This window comes from Chelonia mydas, chromosome 2 (assembly GCF_015237465.2).
Source record: "Chelonia mydas isolate rCheMyd1 chromosome 2, rCheMyd1.pri.v2, whole genome shotgun sequence".
NCBI lineage: Eukaryota > Metazoa > Chordata > Testudines > Cheloniidae > Chelonia > Chelonia mydas.
In genome coordinates this window covers 14,876,972-14,896,013 of record NC_057850.1, presented here as the reverse complement: position 1 = coordinate 14,896,013, position 19,042 = coordinate 14,876,972, and the positions used below count along the sequence as shown (strand labels likewise).

The window sequence follows — 19,042 nt, the reverse complement described above, 5'->3', positions numbered from 1 at the left end:
GAATGCCTAAGGAAACTGCATTTTTGACTTCTTGTTAACCAGTGTAGTGAGACAGAAGTTTACTTTTGTTACTGGCTTGGTATAACTCATGATAGAATAACCCCCAGTTTGGGGTGAGTCTGCCCTGTTTGTCAGCAATTTGTCCTGAATCTGGTATTCTCAGCTGTGACCCACTGAGGCACGGTGACAAATGGAACACGACAATTCTGCATTATTAATAGTTTTATAGCTTAGATACAAAAACATTTTATCAGAAATAACTGCAAGGCCCGAGATGAAAATCTGAAGCTATGTACAGGTAGTGACTAAGAATCTTTAAACTCTTTCAGTATACACTTCATATTTTTTGTACAACCTCTTTTACACCATCATAGCAGTATATTTACAAACATGTCTATTTTAATACATATTAACAAAAATCTTTTATGGCATATACTGGGTATTCGACCATTTAAAACAATGTTTCATTGAGTTGACACACTGGTTTGATTTCACTGCATGGTACTTGACAGTCATTATTCAAGGAGATGCTGATAGTTCTTATTATCCAAGTATTTAAATCATAACCAGTTCACTGCCATTCAGAATTAATGTATATTGCTGGCAGTACCTCACAGTACCAAAGCATCATCTCACATGCATATACCAGTGTCAGTCTGTGACATTCTTCTGATTACAGCTCAAGGGTTTCAATTTGATTGCCAGGGCCACAATCCTACAAACACGTAAGCACATGCATTACATATGAGTAGTCCCATAGACTTCAGTGAAAGTATTCATATGTAAGGTGAAGCATGTGCCTATATATTTATAAGATCGGAGTCTAATTTTGTTAGCAGTTTTATTTCTAGTATATTTGGAAGGTGGGAGTGGTTTATTTTCCCATTTCACCAACATTTCAGAATTTATTATGCCCCTTTAATGCCTTTTTATACAGTTTCATAATTACGTTGTATCCTGCCATCAGACATGAGTTCTTTATCATTACCAAGGCCAATATTCAGCCACCCTCACTCAAGCTTAGTCTCCATTGAAATAAATGGGATTACTCAAGAAGTAAGGCACTACTCAATGTGAGCAAAGGGAGGACAATATGGCGCAGAATTATTAGAGGTGCCACAGCTCTACTTTGTTGCTGTGCCCCCCGTACGTAAGGGGAGGCAGAGCACAGAAGTGCAATTAAAGTCATCTAGAACTTTAAAGAATCCAAACCATCAAACCAATTTTGTATTTCTCATTTGATTACTGTTGCTTTGAAAGAGAGTATAATTTTCATTCCTTGAAACAATGCACCAGGCTCCAGGAGGAAAAGAAAAATCCCAATTTGTGGCTGAAAAAAAGTCATTACAACAAATCTGCACTAATTCAGCAGGGACAACAATTCAGACAACTGCTTTTCATGTGTGTACTGTGTTTTTTACGGCTATTTAGGCCCTGATTCTGCAAACATGCAAGCAGATGGTTAGCTGTATGCATGTGAGTAGTCCCATTGACTTGAAGGGGACTACTCCCCTGAATAAAGTTAAGCACGTGTGGAAATGTTTGCAGGTTCACAGGCTTGCATGCTGTAATTTCACAACTAGATCTAGAATAGGAACATTACTGTACACGTAATGCACTTCTTTCTTTGACAATTCATAGCTGAGTAAACATGAGTGGGGAAAAGAACACCCTCGAAAGATAAAGGTGCTGAAAAAATCCCAGCAAAAGGGTTGAACGACCTCTAAATCCATGTGGCTGAGTTCAGGTGTACCATCTTCTTGAACTGCATATGAAACTAAAGGCAGGTATCAAACTAAAAAACCAAAACCTGGAAGTTTTCCTAGGAAGCTACCCAAAGTCTCCATCAGCCCACTTTTCTTTTGCATTCTGGCTTACCTTTTGTTGCAGGATGACATAGATATTGTTTTGTTACCCTGCGGGGAAATGGCTTTTAACTCACCAACTCTATTTCTGAGGATTTGCAGGATATAATTTTTTAGAAGTGTCAGAATATTTCCTCTTGAAAATATAAAAACATGAGCATTTTTTCAGCAGCCTATATGAGGCTCAATGTATAGAATGTGTTATTGATTGGCAAAATGCCAGCAGCCTGATCAATAACCAGAGGACTAGGGAGCAGCTGAAAGTTTTGCTAGCACCCAGCTCGTATCGTTCCTTAAGTCTTCATTGAAAATTCAGAGTTTGGCTTCAGCAGTACTGTGTAGCCATTGCTTACAAATATTTTGTCTAGATTTCCTGAACAGATTGTTCCACTGTCTGTTCTTCTACGGGCTGCATAGCTTCCTGCACATAAACTATGAACTCAGAGGCCTCTCCACCCTGTGTGTATACTGTCACGGTCTCAATTCCCTCCACTTCATCTGATGAGACTACCAGGTGATGCTGTTCAGCCAGCTCCACTGATGCCTGCTGCAAAGTCTCTTGAATCATTACAGTGTGATTGGCTGATTGTTCCTCTTCTTTCACCTAAAAGGAAATAAAGAGTTTATTCAAGCTCCAGCTTTAAAATAAATAAATGGTCCTGTGGTGATCAAAGCACTTGTATTAGATGAACAAGCTAGAAACCAAACAGGTATTTCTTGAAAGAATCTGTCAGATGTATACTGTAAATTTATACTAAGTACCTTTGACTACATGAATTTATCACAATTCTTTAAATTATACATTTACATGTAAATCTGGAATAATTCAGTTGAAATCACTGGAGTTATTCATGATTCCCAGTGGCATAATTTAAATAAGGATCTGTCCCATAATGCTCTATCTATGGTGTGCATCAGAATAGCCTGTACAATACTACACACAAAATGCTTGGGACTAGAAATGTTGAAAATTTAACATTTTTGCAAAACCTCACTTTTTTTTTTGTCAACGTTTTGACAAAAAAATTCATTGACAAATAAAAATTCAGAATACATCAACCAGCTCTGTTTGGGAGTCAGTCGCAAAATCACATCAGTAACACTGCACATATTCGCAAAAAGAAAAGGAGGACTTGTGGCACCTTAGAGACGAACAAATTTATTTGAGCATAAGCTTGCGTGAGCTACAGCTCACTGAACAGATCTTCATTCACCACCAGATCCATACAACATGCAGAGCTCATCTATAGTCCTGAGCACAGTGCTCCAGTCCGCAGTTGAAAGTAAAAGAATGTCATGATGCTTCAGTCATTTACAACAAGCACAATCTCTCACACACAGTAACAATTAAAAAAAAAAAAAAGTACAGGGGACAGCAAGAGGCTGGAACTGTCATTTTTCTGGATAAAAGAAAAGTGCAGGTTTTTAAAAAATGTTTTCTAGATAATATTGCTGTGCTCAATAAAGGGACAGTTTCATTTGTAAGCAGGATCATAAATGACAAGTCTGCTGCTCCATGTCATTAATTTAGATTGTCTTTTTTAAAAAAAAAATTAGAAACAAGCTTGAATAAAAACGGTTTCATTTAACCTGAACAAATGTTTTGTGAAATGACCCCCCCCACCCCAATAAACAATGATTTATTTCACACTGGAAGAAGGTAACTGACAGAATTTATACAAAGTGATATTCTACAATGAATGCTAGTATCATATCTCCAACTATATCTATAAATCCCCTACTTATAACAAGAACATGGAAAAATGGGAATAATGCTAGCTCAGCTAGATCCCAGGATAGAGAGCAAAAGTCCACAGCATTTCAGGCAAATACACAAAGCATAATAAAAGAGTAGATAACAAATGATTGATACATTATCATTGTCTTGTATCCCATTTTGTACTATAGCACAAAGTCAGGAGACTCTTCTTTCTCTGATGATAGAGTCTGGCTCCATATCCGATGGCAACATTGAACATATATAAAACAACAGCAACTTAGAAAAAGAAAGGGGTCAGCCAGGTAGTAAGCATGTCCTCTGTAAAATTAGGCAGATTAGAAAAAGGGCTTGTTATTTAAATTAGCAGAGAGGTGGTGACCCAATATGGTTTTTCCAACTCTCATTTCTATCACACTGTTATATAAGTATTAAATATTAAACACTCAAGTTCAAGGAAACACTTGAAGGTCAATACTCTTATCCCCGCTAGTTGGGGGGAAAAACTCTACAATGAAGATTTGAAGCATGTGTTTATGAGTCCTGGGTGGTAGAGGTTGGCAAGGATAGAAGAAGTTCTACATGCATCATGTTTTCTTGACAATCTTTTCTAATTTGATGGTTTTTCTAACTATTCATCCTTCTCTTTATACACTGACTTTTCCTTTAACTTTTTATTCGATATTAAAATCCTTTTGGTCAGACCATTTCTAGAGACCCACAATCCCTTAGGACTTAAATTCACACCCCTTTAAACTTGCACTCAGTTCAGCAAGCTATACAAAGCCCTTGGTCAAACAATAACAAGGAAGTTCAGGTGTTAAATTATCCAGAGGCGGCCCACTGTCAGTATGTCTGTGACATACTGGTGGGAATACATGGGGTTCTATCTGCTAAAGGATTTAACTCCTGAAAATTCTTGCTATTGTCATTTACCTTAATGGAACAGCACAAGGTAACAGAGCAGAATTTGGTTCTACGAGTTCAGTTGAAGTTTTGCCTGAGTAAGGACGACAAGTTGGGTTAGACTGCAGAGTTGGGGATTGTCAGGGTTCCTTCCCCACTCTGAACTCTAGGGTACAGATGTGGGGACCTGCATGAAAGACCCCCTAAGCTTATTCTTACCAGCTTAGGTTAAAAACTTCCCCAAGGTACAAGCTTTGCCTTGGCCTTGAACAGTATGCTGCCACCACCAAGCATTTTAAACAAAGAACAGGGAAAGAGCCCACTTGGAGACGTCTTTCCCCAAAACATCCCCCCAAGCCCTACACCCCCTTTCCTGGGGAAGGCTGGATAATAATTCTCACCAATTTGTACAGGTGAACACAGACCCAAACCCTTGGATCTTAAGAACAATGAAAAATCAATCCGGTTCTTAAAAGAACAATTTTAATTAAAGAAAAGATAAAAGAATCACCGCTGTAAAATCAGGATGGAAAATACTTTACAGGGTATTCAGATTCAAAATACAGAGGATCCCCCTCTGGGCAAAACCTTAAAGTTACAGAAACCAGGAATAAACCTCCCTCTTGACACAGGGAAAATTCACATAAAACAAAAGATAAACTAATCCGCCTTGCCTGGCTTACCTATACTGGTTGCAATATTGGAGACTTGGATTAGGATGGGTTGGAGAAGATGGATTTCTGTCTGGCCTCTCTCAGTCCCAAGAGAGAACCACCACGTAAACAAAGAGCACAAATAAAAGCCTTCCCCCTCCCAAGATTTGAAAGTATCTTGTTCCCTTGTTGGTCCTTTGGGTCAGGTGCCAGACAGGTTAGCTGAGCTTCTTAACCTTTTACAGGTAACAGGATGTTGCGTCTGGCCAGGAGGGATTTTATAGCACTGTATACAGAAAGGGGGTTACCCTTCCCTTTTTATTTATGACAGGGATGCAGAGAAGTGCTTCTACTGTACCCAGGTTCTGCTCACATTACCAGAGTAGCTGAGTGTTACTGCTAAAATAATCAGCTCTAAAATAGTTGAAACCAAGAGCTAAGGCAAAAATTTTAAAGAATGGGAAGTGATTTTGGATGCCCTGCTTGAAACATGTTTAAAGGCTCTGCACCCGCTGTCTGAAAATCAGGCCTATTTAAGGTGTCTCACGACAGAGGCACTGGTCACTACTGAAAATCTTGGCCTACGTTTTTGAAAGGTAGAAGGCCAAGTCCACTTGCAAAAAATATGCACACCATTGTTCACCTACGTTCAGCACCTCCAGCACCACTTTCATTTATGTTTGGAAGGATATCTACACAAACAGAAAAGTCTGACTTTATTTTAAAAAGATGAATGCTTAAATTTTGAAGACAGAAGTGAATCCAGACAGAAATCTCCATTCGCATGATCATCACCTCCTCTCATGAGACTAATTGCTCCAGTAGCTGATCCAGTGTGAAAGGAAGGCCTGCACACAAAATGCACTATTCAAAACTATAAAAGGCCAGACAAACCTCTAATCACTAGAGGATTCGGATAGGGAGCTGAATTTGCAGGCAATTAAAATCCCACATCTGGCTGTGAAACCTGCACACAAACAGCAATGCTTGACACTAGTAGTATTTAGGAAAGGACTCTAGTTCATTCTAACTTGTGCTTTGTTATTGCAGCACACACAGACTTCTAACAATGGGGCTCAGCTCAGGAGAGTGGCACTACATTCATTGACAGCTGCAAGCAAGCATAATGCAATCTGAATGGATTGCCTTGTTTTAGTCATCCTAAATCAAAACCCATACATAATTTTTAACATAGTCATCTGTGTGTACATAAATATAGCACAGTTGACATGAAAATGAAAAGAACAAAGAATCTCATTCAATTCAATGGCAGCAATCTAATACTTATTCAATTATATTCTTTGGAAATGAAAATGGCACATAAAGAAAGTTAAATTGACCACCCCGCCTGCCTTTATTCATGTGTTTTTATTGCCCGGGGCTTATAGAGTAAAGATGAATTATTGCCCTTATTTCTTGTGTTCCTCGCTTTTGGTAGCTCTTTGGGACAGCTATCGGTAATCCTTTGTTTGACAAATTGCTGTGTTACTTGGGGTATTTACATTTCAAATCAACTCAGTGTTTAGAGGTTTCAGAATAACAGCCCTGTTAGTCTGTATTCGCAAAAAAAAAAAAGGAGTACAAATCCAGGTTCTCACCCGCCACCCCCCCCCCCCCACACACACACAAACCCACTCTCCTGCTGGTAATAGCTTATCTAAAGTGACCACTCTCCTTACAATGTGTATGATAATCAAGGTGGGCCATTTCCAGCACAAATCCAAGGTTTAACAAGAAAGTCGGGGGGGGGGGGGGGGGGGGGGCTCCTCAGGCCCTATGCTACCAGCACTCCCAGCTACCTTCGAGACACCACTGACTTCCTGAGGAAACTACAATCCATCGGTGATCTTCCTGATAACACCATCCTGGCCACTATGGATGTAGAAGCCCTCTACACCAACATTCCACACAAAGATGGACTACAAGCTGTCAAGAACACTATCCCCGATAATGTCACGGCTAACCTGGTGGCTGAACTTTGTGATTTTGTCCTTACCCATAACTATTTTACATTTGGGGACAATGTATACCTTCAGATCAGCGGCACTGCTATGGGTACCCGCATGGCCCCACAGTATGCCAACATTTTTATGGCTGACTTAGAACAACGCTTCCTCAGCTCTCGTCCCCTAACGCCCCTACTTGCGCTATATTGATGACATCTTCATCATCTGGACCCATGGAAAAGAAGCCCTTGAGGAATTCCACCATGATTTCAACAATTTCCATCCCACCATCAACCTCAGCCTGGTCCAGTCCACACAAGAGATCCACTTCCTGGACACTACAGTGCTAATAAATGATGGTCACATAAACACCACCCTATACCGGAAACCTACTGACCGCTATTCCTACCTACATGCCTCCAGCTTTCACCCTGACCACGCCACACGATCCATCATCTACAGCCAAGCTCTGCGATACAACCGCATTTGCTCCAACCCCTCAGACAGAGACAAACACCTACAAGATCTGTATCAAGCATTCTTACGACTACAATACCCACCTGTGGAAGTGAAGAAACAGATTGATAGAGCCAGAAGAGTTCCCAGAAGTCACCTACTACAGGACAGGCCTAACAAAGAAAATAACAGAACGCCACTAGCTGTCACCTTCAGCCCCCAACTAAAACCCCTCCAATGCATTATTAAGGATCTACAACCTGTCCTGAAGGATGACCCAACACTCTCACAAATCTTGGGAGACAGGCCAGTCCTTGCCTACAGACAGCCCCCCAACCTGAAGCAAATACTCACCACCAACCACATACCACACAACAGAACCACTGACCCAGGAACCTATCCTTGCAACAAAGCCCGTTGCCAACTGTGCCCACATATCTATTCAGGGGACACCATCACAGGGCCTAATAACATCAGCCACACTATCAGAGGCTCGTTCACCTGCACATCCACCAATGTGATATATGCCATCATGTGCCAGCAATGCCCCTCTGCCATGTACATTGGTCAAACTGGACAGTCTCTACGTAAAAGAATAAATGGACACAAATCAGATGTCAAGAATTATAACATTCATAAACCAGTCGGAGAACACTTCAATCTCTCTGGTCACGCGATTACAGACATGAAAGTTGCGATATTACAACAAAAAAACTTCAAATCCAGACTCCAGCGAGAGACTGCTGAATTGGAATTCATTTGCAAATTGGATACAATTAACTTAGGCTTGAATAGAGAGTGGGAGTGGCTAAGTCATTATGCAAGGTAACCCCCCCCCCCACCCCAGACGTTCTTGTTAAACGCTGGATTTGTGCTGGAAATGGCCCAGCTTGATTATCATACACATTGTAAGGAGAGTGATCACTTTAGATAAGCTATTATCAGTAGGAGAGTGGGGTGGGGGGAGGTATTTTTTCATGCTTTGTGTGTGTAAAAAGATCTTCTACACTTTCCACAGTATGCATCCGATGAAGTGAGCTGTAGGTCACGAAAGCTTATGCTCAAATAAATTGGTTAGTCTCTAAGGTGCCACAAGTACTCCTTTTCTTTCAGTGTTTACAGGCATTCTACTTGGTCCCTATTAAGATTGTTCCACAGGGTATAATCTTCTCAAATTATTAATTTACATCCCTAAAATGGGAGAGACAGTAGGGCTCCTGCCATCAAAATGAATGGAAATGCCACTTTCAATTCTTTTTATTGGCATCTCCATTTTTTCCAAGGCTACCAACCATGACCTCTTTTCTGTTTGAGAAGCAGCTGAAAGGCATCTGGTCCTTTATCTCTCCTTAAAGAATGGCAACAGGAATTTGATAATATGCCCTGCTGGCATATTAAATCAATTCAGTACCTGCACAGATATGCTTTAAGTCCCAATCTCAAAGGCAAAACCATTGGCTTCAATATGACCAGGATTTGACTTTAAGTGCAAATATCTAAAAAAACTGTTTGTATGTACCTATAAATAACATACAAGTACGGATAGCTATTAAAGAAATAACAGCCTCAAACACTAGGCAATCATACACAAAGAAAGTCTATTTTGCTTTAATTTGACTAAAAAAGCTTTTTAACAATAGACATGAAAGCCCCACCACTATAGACGGGGGAAAGGAAATGCTAACAACAAAACAGTAATGTTGTCTTCTTCTGATGGGAGGGCCTGACCCGAAGAAGTAATGAACATCCAAAAGCTTCCACTGTAGTCAGCAGGACTTGTGGTTGCTCAACATCTAAAGACCTGATCCAAAGGCTACAGCGGTCAATGGGAGTCTCTCTGTTGACTTCAGTGGGCTTTCAATCAGGCCCCTCTCAATTTAAGGGAGAGGAGCATGTTTAAGCAGACTGAATCAATTAATTCTAGACCTAACACTGGGCTAAACAGACAAAATAGTACCCACATAGTCACTTAAATAAGTCTCAGGACACCACAATAAAGAAAATATATACAAGAAACTACAAACAAGTAAAAGAAAAGAATATATATCCATCCTTGAACTGCAAATGGCACCAGATTATTAAGAGTGGCCAGTTCATGGTTGACTCCTGGCATACAATCTCCTTGTTTTGTTCCATGCACTTTTAAAATGGGTCAAGCAAAACAATTTTGCATTAAAAACAAAACAAAAAACAAACAAACAAAAACCTTAAACAGTAGGGGGTTGTGTTCTCCATTCTTTATTTTCTGTCCATCCTGCCCCACTTTTTTCGTCACAGCCTCTGTTCACACTGAATTGCGATTCTTCCCCCTGCCCCACGTTGTTTCTTGTCAATTTCTACCATCCTTTATTAACTACTTCTTAATCTCTCTAACCTTGTTTATTTCCCAATCACTCTTTAGTTCTAAATCTCCCTCTTTCTTCAATCTGTTTCTCTGCTTCACTACTGTCTCTCTACCCTCCCTTTAACAGATCCAGAATAACTCAAATACTGTACCACAAAGAAAGCTCCCCATCAGATCTTCTCCTGGATAAGATTCTGATGGGAGCATTAGTGCTGAAGTGGCTTGAAACTGACAAGATTAAGCTTCTGTTCCCCCAGTGCTGTCAGACCTGCAGCATAGAGTCTTGTCAATTTCAGACCACACTGGTAATGTTCCAGACTGACATCTCTGTTTCTTCTCAGGCATTTGATGCATATTTCCTTGTAGCAGCTGTACATTTTCATAGCTGTCATGCAATCAATTTTTCCCAATGTAGATATCAATATACTCCTAAGACAAGTGGGTTTCTAATGAAAAAATTACATAAAAATAATACAAGAAATAGAAGTATCTGAAATAAATGTTGTTTTAGAAAAACAAGAACCAAACTCCTAAGCAAGGACTCAGTCAGGCCATTAAAGGACCAAAGTGGGAACTTAATGACAGATGATGCTGATATACTGCTGATACTCGGAGTGATTTTTTTTGTCCCACAATCCACATGAGAAACTCAAGGTTATAGGATAGAAAGTGAAATAAAATTTTCAGTGGGAAAGTGAAATATGACCATGTCTTAAAATCACAACAGGGAGAACAGTTAGGAATTCAGAGTAATTAAAAGTTGACAAAGCATCAGGCTCAAGCCAGCTATAAAAAAAATTTGCTGTCCAAGGCTTTTCTGTTGTCCATGGTAAGGCAAGTAGCAGATGACTCAGCAGAGTCACGTTAATGCTGTTTAAAGTTTTTAAAAGATCAAGAAGAATGGACTGGATTATAATCTTAAAAGCAATCCTCTGGAGGGAAGACAAACAAGAGGCCAGATAATATGACTACACTGAATATACGGAATTTGGTAAAAGATCATCAGCATGAATACAGGGAATAAAGAGTATGCTTGCGGACAAGCAGGTAGTTGAATTGGTACACAAAAAAAGTAGGCTTCACAGTAGGTCTAGGAAAAGACTGTGAATCTACAACACAAATTACGTCAGAATGAATAAATCTGTTACAGAAGAATGCACATAAATGCTGCTTTAAGCATCAAAAATTGGTATTTGTACTTTCCAAGGATAGAATGAGGTAATTTACCATGACTCAGTTTCAGGTCCATTTTTCTTCATGGGCCAATTCTGCCTCTATGCGACCTCAATTCAGGACACAATTGGTCTTTTATGTTTGTAGGACAATGGAAATATTGAAAAAGATGCAGGAAAGGGGAGCAAAAGGATTCTAGGATTTGATACAGGATCAGTGCTTATACTAATCTGGCATCAGGGCTAGCAGAAAAAGAAAGAGATCATACTGAAGTGTAAAAGGGAAGGGAAAAGAACCGATTGGTGTCAAGCTGTTTACAATTGTAAACTCAGTGGCAAGGGGCCGTAGGTTGAAAAGTGAAGGAGTGAATTCCTTTTTAATACAAGCTGCCTTTCTTTACAAAGATAGCAAGAAAGTAGGAGTGTCCAAAGCATTAGATGTTTGTGTTCAAGATAAGAAAGAAATTGATTTGATTTAATACTTGGAGAGAAAAAGTAATTGAAATAATATTTTTTTTAAGTTTTGTGGTTTACAGTTGCAGTTTCTTATTGGCATCATTTCAGTACAAGGTTAATTCTCCTTCTCACTCTTTCACTGAAAAAAAAAGGTCCCATTACTTAAAACAAAATAATTTTCATTAATACTGATTGTGATGGGGTGTCTCAACCCTGCACTGGTCAAGTGGGGGTTAACCAATCACTTTAGGCCCAAGAGGCCCTGCCCCCTTGTCCCTGCTGCCCATGCTCTCTGTGGAGGGAACAGATAAAAGGAAACTCATCATCTCAGTTGTGGCTAGCTGAGGAAGAGGATGGATGTGTGCCGCAGGCTCCTGCTAAAGGATTGTTAGCTCTCCAGACTGCTGAGGAGGATATCCCGGACTATGCTATGGAAAGTCCACCAGCTACAGGGATAGACGGAGATGCCAAGCTGCTGCCTGCGGAGGACAGACCTGAAGTGGGCTAAAGGGTAGGAAGTGACCCAGGGAATGCGTTGGGAGCCGTCACTTGAATCCACACTGCAGCCAGGTTGGTGTATGTGTGTGTTTTTCTCTGAAACCTACATTTTATGTCAAACTTCAAAACAGACAGACAAAAACAAAACAAACCCCTTCACTGAATGTCCCATTTTAAAAATTAAGAATTGCAAAATTTCATTTTACCTAGTTTGACAGCCCTGGGGACTGATGTCCTAATTATCCTCAGGACAGAGGCACAAGGGCATTTTCCTGCCAATGTGACTCATCTTAGAGGTGGAGAGCCCAATTCTCAGATTAGGTGGTAGTTCAGCATGAAGCCTTCTCAAACTGCAGTTATTCTACTGAGCCAGCCACCAGAGGAGCTAATTATGTGGTGTATGTACTCATGAGCTACTTATGAGCACCTGAGTCCCATCAATAACACCCTCACAGTTAGGAAACAGAGTGGGCAGTAGAGTTTTCCCACAGTGCAACACATTCTTAGGGCTAGAGTGTCAACACTTTGTGGGGAGGGAGGTCAGCGTTAGCCACTCCAGGATAGGGTTACTGTGACTCATGTCTGTGCACTGCAGTGTGGATGCCAGAGCACTAAATTTGAGCATGGATCAGAAAATCCTTAACCTAGGGTTAAAATGCAAGGTAGACTCTCAAGCCCAGGGCTCCCTGACACAGGTCAGCTGACTCGAGTTCCACTAACCCTAGGCTTATATTGCTGTGTAGACATAACCCTGGAAGGCATGAGAGATTGCACAGGGCTTTGGGAAACCAGGAGAAGGTTAACAGGGATGTGTAGGGGCTATGAGGAACCAAGATTTGAGGTCACAGTACTGGGAGTGGGGTGGCACCTCTGCAGGGGCACAGGGTGAGGAGGAGCTTAGTGCTCCTATGCCAAACTGAGTAAAGATTACTAGATTAGCTAGAAGACATTGCTGAACTGGGCAGTAACTTGAGTTCTTCAAGATGTTTTGCCCCTACGGGTGCTAAACTGAGTGCTAGTACACTCTTGACCGGAGATTGTAAACAGCAATGTTTGTGGATTTGTGCCTGCACAGAGCAGTGCATCGTGCTCCCAAGTTGAGGGCAGATTAGGAGTTGCAGACCCACCACAGCTCCAGTACCTTTTTTGGCCATGAAGCAAAGAAGACTCCACAGCAGGGGGGAAGGACAATGGGAGGTGGAGCACCCATGGAGACAAAACATCTCAAAGAACACAAATTACTGTGTAGGTAAACAACTTCTCCTCCTCCTTTGAATATATGTCCCTATGGATGCTCCACCACAGGATGTGTGCGCGCCCATGCACCTTTGATTGGAGATTATAAATAGCAGGGTCTGCACCTGCACAAAACAGAGTCTCATGCTCCCAAGTGAGGGCATTTAAAGCGGTGCAGACCCACCACTGCTCTAGTTCCTTCTCATCCACCCACAGCTTGAGATGCAGCAATTGTGCGTCTATTGTTTCCAGCCGCTTCCTACCTTGTTTATATTCCCTGATTCCCAAACCAGGCAGTGACTAAAGGCTGACATTAGACCTCAGGAACCTGAACACCTACATCCTATCGTAGCACTTCAGGATGGTGACGCTAGCTATCATAATCCTATCCCGGGATCCAGGGGACTAGTTCATCGCACTTCACCTTCAAGACATCTACTTTCATGTGACTATTTTATCCCTCCCACAAATGCATTCTGCATTTTGTCATAGGCTCGGATCATTACCAATAATGTGTCCTTCCCTTTGGGCTCTCCATGGCCCTGAGGGTCTTAAGGAAGGCCCACTCAGCAGCAGCAGCCCACCTATGTCAGTGGGACATCATGGTCTCTTTCCATATTTGGAAGTCTGGCTCTTCAAGGACCACTCCACCCAACAGGCCTAGATAGCAGCCACCAAGACCCTATGTCAGTCTCTGGCCTGTAGTTACCCAAGTCATCCCATTTGTTAATCTGAATATTGGCACAACATTATTGCTCTTCCAGTGTTCTGGAATTTTCTCAATATTCCAAGATTTATTAAAAATTAATATCAGTAGGCCAGAGATTTCTTACAGGACCAACTCTCAGGACTGTTGGGTGCAACTTATCTGGACCTTCTGCTTTAAAAATATTTATCACTAGTAGATGTTGTTTAACATCCTCCTTAGTTACTAATGGACTGATAAGTACTCTATTATCCTCAAGTGATTTGAACACACCATTCAGCTTTTCCTCAAGTACAGAGCAGAAGTATTTATAGAACATTAATGTCTTTTTTGCATCATTATTAATAATTTTACCATCCTCCTCTAGTAGCAGGCCTCTACCATTGCTAGGTTTTCTTTTGTTTCTAATATACTTTTAAAAACTCCTTGTTGTCCTTAGCTCTGTCAGCTATAGATTTTACTTATCTTAAATTACTTTATCAATTTTCTACTCTTCATAACTTCTGACTAATTTATAGCAATTACTATCTATTTTCTCTCTTCTAATATTTGTTATATATAATGTGTTTATTTCTAATCATTGCCTTCACTTCTCCATTGAACCAGGACAGGTTTTTAGCCCAAGTTGTCCTCTTTCTTGAATGCAGAATCATGGCTTTTTGGCCATCTAATAAACTCTTCTTAAAGAATCCCAAATTTTCATTTGAAGTCTTTGCAATGAGAAATAGGGCAACAGAAAGCCCCTCAAATATCGTAGTTGTATGTCATTAAAGACTTTAACAGCGAGGACTTATGTGCAGTTGCTGAGAACAGGTAACCAAGGCATGTTGGCAGAGTGTGGATTTGATTACATCTACCCGTAAAAAAAAAAAAAAAAAAAAAAAAAAAAAAAGCTCTTTAAAACACCAAGCTGCATTCTAAACTTGGCTGGTAATTAGTTTTTGTCTCCTTGCTTCTGCAGTTACCTCTCAAACTAATGACAACTCTGCACAGTGTATTAGTCCAGAAAGGGAATTCTGCTGTCACCTAATCAACTACAGTTTGACTTCAACAATAGTAACGGCCATTAAGAGCTTGCGGCAAGGGGAGCTGAGTCCAAATTCAGTTTAGTCCTCAGCTGAGGGCTGCCATGCCTTTAATGGAAAGAAAAAGAAGTGGAAAGAGGTTAGTGAAACCACTTCTGCTTTATCCAAATGGCTTCTTGATGTAGACAGCAATGTAAAGTATATTACATTTTTAGTGCATGTACCTTGTTATACATATAAAGAAGCTGTAGCATCAGATTACAGGCACCTGAATTCTAGACTTCCGTACCACCAGACAACACACATGAAAAAAGGAAACTGACCATAGTTACCTTGCTAATTCCACATGGGCTCTGAAAGTCATGCTTGACTTCTTTTCCTCATATTTATCACCAGCAATCAAATTTTTCAGTCCAAATATGCTCTTAGTGACACCTATGTAATCTCGTTGTCTTCAGTGGATTGCACAGGTATATCTGATTGGAACTTGGTAAGCAGTTATCTTAATGATGCACAAGGAAGATCAGAATCCATCTTAATTCTCTGTGACTATGTCTTCACTACAGCGTAAATTCGAATTATCTATACTCAAGTAAATCCTGTTGAGTTAGGTCAGCTCACCTTAAAAGAAAGCAGCCTGCTGTGAAATAATACTCCAGATACAAAGAAGTATTGGATTACTGTTAACAGTGACACTGTTAACAGCTGGTGAGGGGTCAGTCATCTTGAGTTACCACCACATTCGAGTTAAGCGGTTTTGTGTGTGGACAGGACTCGAGTTAGGGGTAACTCTTGAGCTAGAACTTGAGTTAACTGTTCAATGAAGACAAACCCTGAGTGGTGTTGGTTCTGTAGCACTAAGAGTCTGAAAAGTAGTCAATCAAGTGAAAACGAAAACCTTATTTTTATTACAAATATCAGTAGAGCTGACTACATGGGGGAATACAAAATATGCTCCTTTTACAGTAATGTTTACAGTCATTTTTCAGAAAAAAATTGCTGTTTAAGAGCTAATGCTACCTTAGCTTAATGCAAAATAAAGACATGCTGAATAAATTTACTAACAAAACTACTTTCAGTTTTGTTCTAAAAATCCTGAAAGTAAGTTCTTTGACATCTTATGTTGAAAAAGCTGGAAGGTCACACACAGAGAAAGTAATCAGCAACTATTATGCGTAAATATCCAAACTTTATGCACACAAGTAAAAAATTCCACCCGCCTGCGGCAGAATATGGAATTATACTGAATGAGTCAGTCCTTTAATTCTTATTCAAAAGTTGGCCTTCACTGTACTCTCATTTAAAGAGATAAAAGTTCCTTTGTGAAATAAATAAATATTTTATGAAAAAATTAATGAGAATAAAATGTGTATTTTCTAAGAAACAGAAGAGCTCTTACCTGCTTTACCACTGTAACAGTTCCAGGTGCCATGGTAACTACAGAAGCAACAGCAGCAGCATCATGGGTCTCTGACCCCAATTCAATGATTTGCTGAAGGATGTTTACAGCCGTAGAGTCAAGTCTTTCACCTTATCAGAAAGATAATGGGCACAAGACAATTATAGCCAAGACAGCTCTAAGGCTCCGTGAATCAAAATGCTCTTCTCTCTCTGGCCTCCACATGTAGAACTCCTCCTATATACAAAAGCAGCTCAATAACATGACATTTTAATAGTGGATCCATGGGAGAAAGTATTCACAAAATAAGTGTCCTCAGGAACAGGACGGGCATTTGCATAGTTCATTTTTATCCATATCTGAAAGTGACCTAGAAGAACTTATTGATTAAACAATCGATAGGCAGAACTTACAGCAGTAACTGTAAACTACAAAGCTGCAAAGCTTTATGACTCCAAATGAGTATTTGCTAAGGGTTCAGCTTTAACAGAATCTGAACTCTAAAGTTATAATAATCAGGACAGCTATTTAGTATACTGTTTGTCTACCATTGCCATCTGTTTGACCATCTGCAGTTCCTCTCAACCCAGAACAACCACCCTTGTCAGTAATGTGCTGAAGGGGAAAATGAATTCTCTTTAGAAAGATCATGCCTGATCACTCTATTTGTATAGCAGTTTTTGCCACACTTTTTCATTTTCTGAGTATGTGGAGCTCTGACAGAGGAACAGTCAGTTTACAGAATATACAGAACTGAGATTATGATGCTACAGCAGCATGAAGGGGACAGAACATGGCCATAGCTAGTCAGTGAAAAATTCCTTTTGTGGTGAGGAACTCCTATCCCTTCTGCCCACCTATCTGTGTTTTAGATGTCTCTGGAAGAAAAGAACCTGGCAGAGCTACGTTATGTTGATACTCAGTTTGCATATGTTAGAGCAGCCACTAAGCTCCTTTAGCTCATGCTGGGACAGGGACAGAGCAGCCCACAGAAAAAAACAGGCCATAACTGGGTCCCTAACCCCAAACTCCACTCAGGGGAGAACATGGCCGATATAACTTAAGTTTCAAATATGAAGAAGTTGACATGCTGTTATTTGTATGAGTCAACATTATTTTAATGTATGTTTTAATTTGTTCTGGTGTGTGACTGTATAACTCTGCCTCTGGACAAGATGTTACTTCTCCAAGTTTTTCCAAAGGAAATATGTTAAAAAAATATTCTAAACAAAGTATGAAACACTAAACTAGCAAAATATGTTTTGAAAGCTTTATGCTTAAACTTAACCCATATTATGCTTATTTTAAATTTAAATGTATGCATGACTGGGCAAAGATTGCAAAGGATTCCTCCGATGTATTCAGAATTCCCACTGGGGGAAAATGCAAAAATATACATATATAAATTGTCAGTGATACCTCCTCATTTAATATGCTTGAAAATTCCATTCTGCTACCAATTTAACATGCTTAGCAAAGGAAATATGTGTTACCCAAAATTATAATCCCTCCAAATTCAGGTCAGGGATCAATGGTGAACAATATACATTTCAAGAATGACTATACTAAGTCATAGTAAAGGATCCATTGCAAAAGTGGGATCCTGTGATAAGTACTCTGTTAGGCAGCAACACAGAGACCCTTGTTTATCTCTTCATCAAACTCATACACAAAAACTTTGTTCTTCTGTTTTAGTACTCTCAGAAGCTTGAAAATAATTTCTTCTTTCCCTCCCGATTTTGTCATTTTCCATTTAGCAAATATTAAATTAGTGCTCCCCTGTTTCTTGTCAAACACAAGCCAATACAGCTCTGGTGGGCTTACTTCCTTGTTTGTGTACCATCATAATTAACTGAGAACACGGCAGATTAACTATTCAACTGTACATCCTCTGCTGGCTGGCTGACTCTTGCAGCAAGGCACAAATGTTATCTAGAGGATTGCAATTAAACATTCAACATTTATTCTGCCATGCTATTTGTCTATACCATGATATTTTCTATATTTCATACAGGAAATTCCACAAATACTGTAGTAAGGTCAAAAACAGTGGTGTAATAAATGTTGATGATTTATTGATGATCACTGTATATATAGATGTGTGTGCATTGGTAATTATTTGGGTGTGCAGTGGTAATTATTTTTAATTTCTTATAAACAGTAATATGAATGAAAAATGAAAAAAAAAATTGGTTGACATGCCTAATCAGTTTCTAACCGCTTTATGGTAGACCAGCGGTTCTCAACCAGGGATCTGGGACCCCTGGGGGTCAGCGAGCAGGTTTCAGGGGGTCCGCCAAGCACGGCTAGCATTAGACTTGCTGGGGCCTAGGTCAGAAAGCTGAAGCCCAAGGCTTTGAGCCCCACCACCTGAGCAGCTTAGCTTCACAGAGGCCCCTGTGGCATGGGGACCCAGGCAATTGCCCTGCTTGCTCTCCCCCCCCCAGACCCAGTGCAGGCCCAGTTGTTGTGGTACAGGTGGGCCATGGAGTTTTTATAGCATGTTGGGGGCAGCTCAGAAAGAAAGAGGTTGAGAACTCCTGTGGTAAACCACACTGTGGGTCCAAAAACTTGACACTGTCCTTTTAAAAACAATTACAGATGACCTTACAAAGAAATGTTTACCACACTACAGTATTAGTACCTCACTACCATATAGAAAA

At 40.1% G+C, this 19,042-nt stretch overlaps 1 protein-coding gene across 3 annotated transcripts in view; it reads right to left on the bottom strand.

The window, feature by feature from the left end:
• Nucleotides 1-209: 209 nt before the first annotated feature.
• Nucleotides 210-19,042, bottom strand: part of ZFAT (zinc finger and AT-hook domain containing) — a 135,073-nt gene continuing 116,240 nt past the window's right edge. For all 3 annotated transcript variants that reach the window (XM_043539057.1, XM_007067180.4, XM_043539055.1), the window contains exons 15-16: nt 16,380-16,510; nt 210-2,469 (exon numbers count right to left, since the gene is read on the bottom strand). In XM_043539057.1, coding sequence (XP_043394992.1) covers nt 2,230-2,469; nt 16,380-16,510 — 371 coding nt within the window. In that variant the 3' untranslated portion in view covers nt 210-2,229. The remainder of the gene's footprint in view (nt 2,470-16,379; nt 16,511-19,042) is intronic.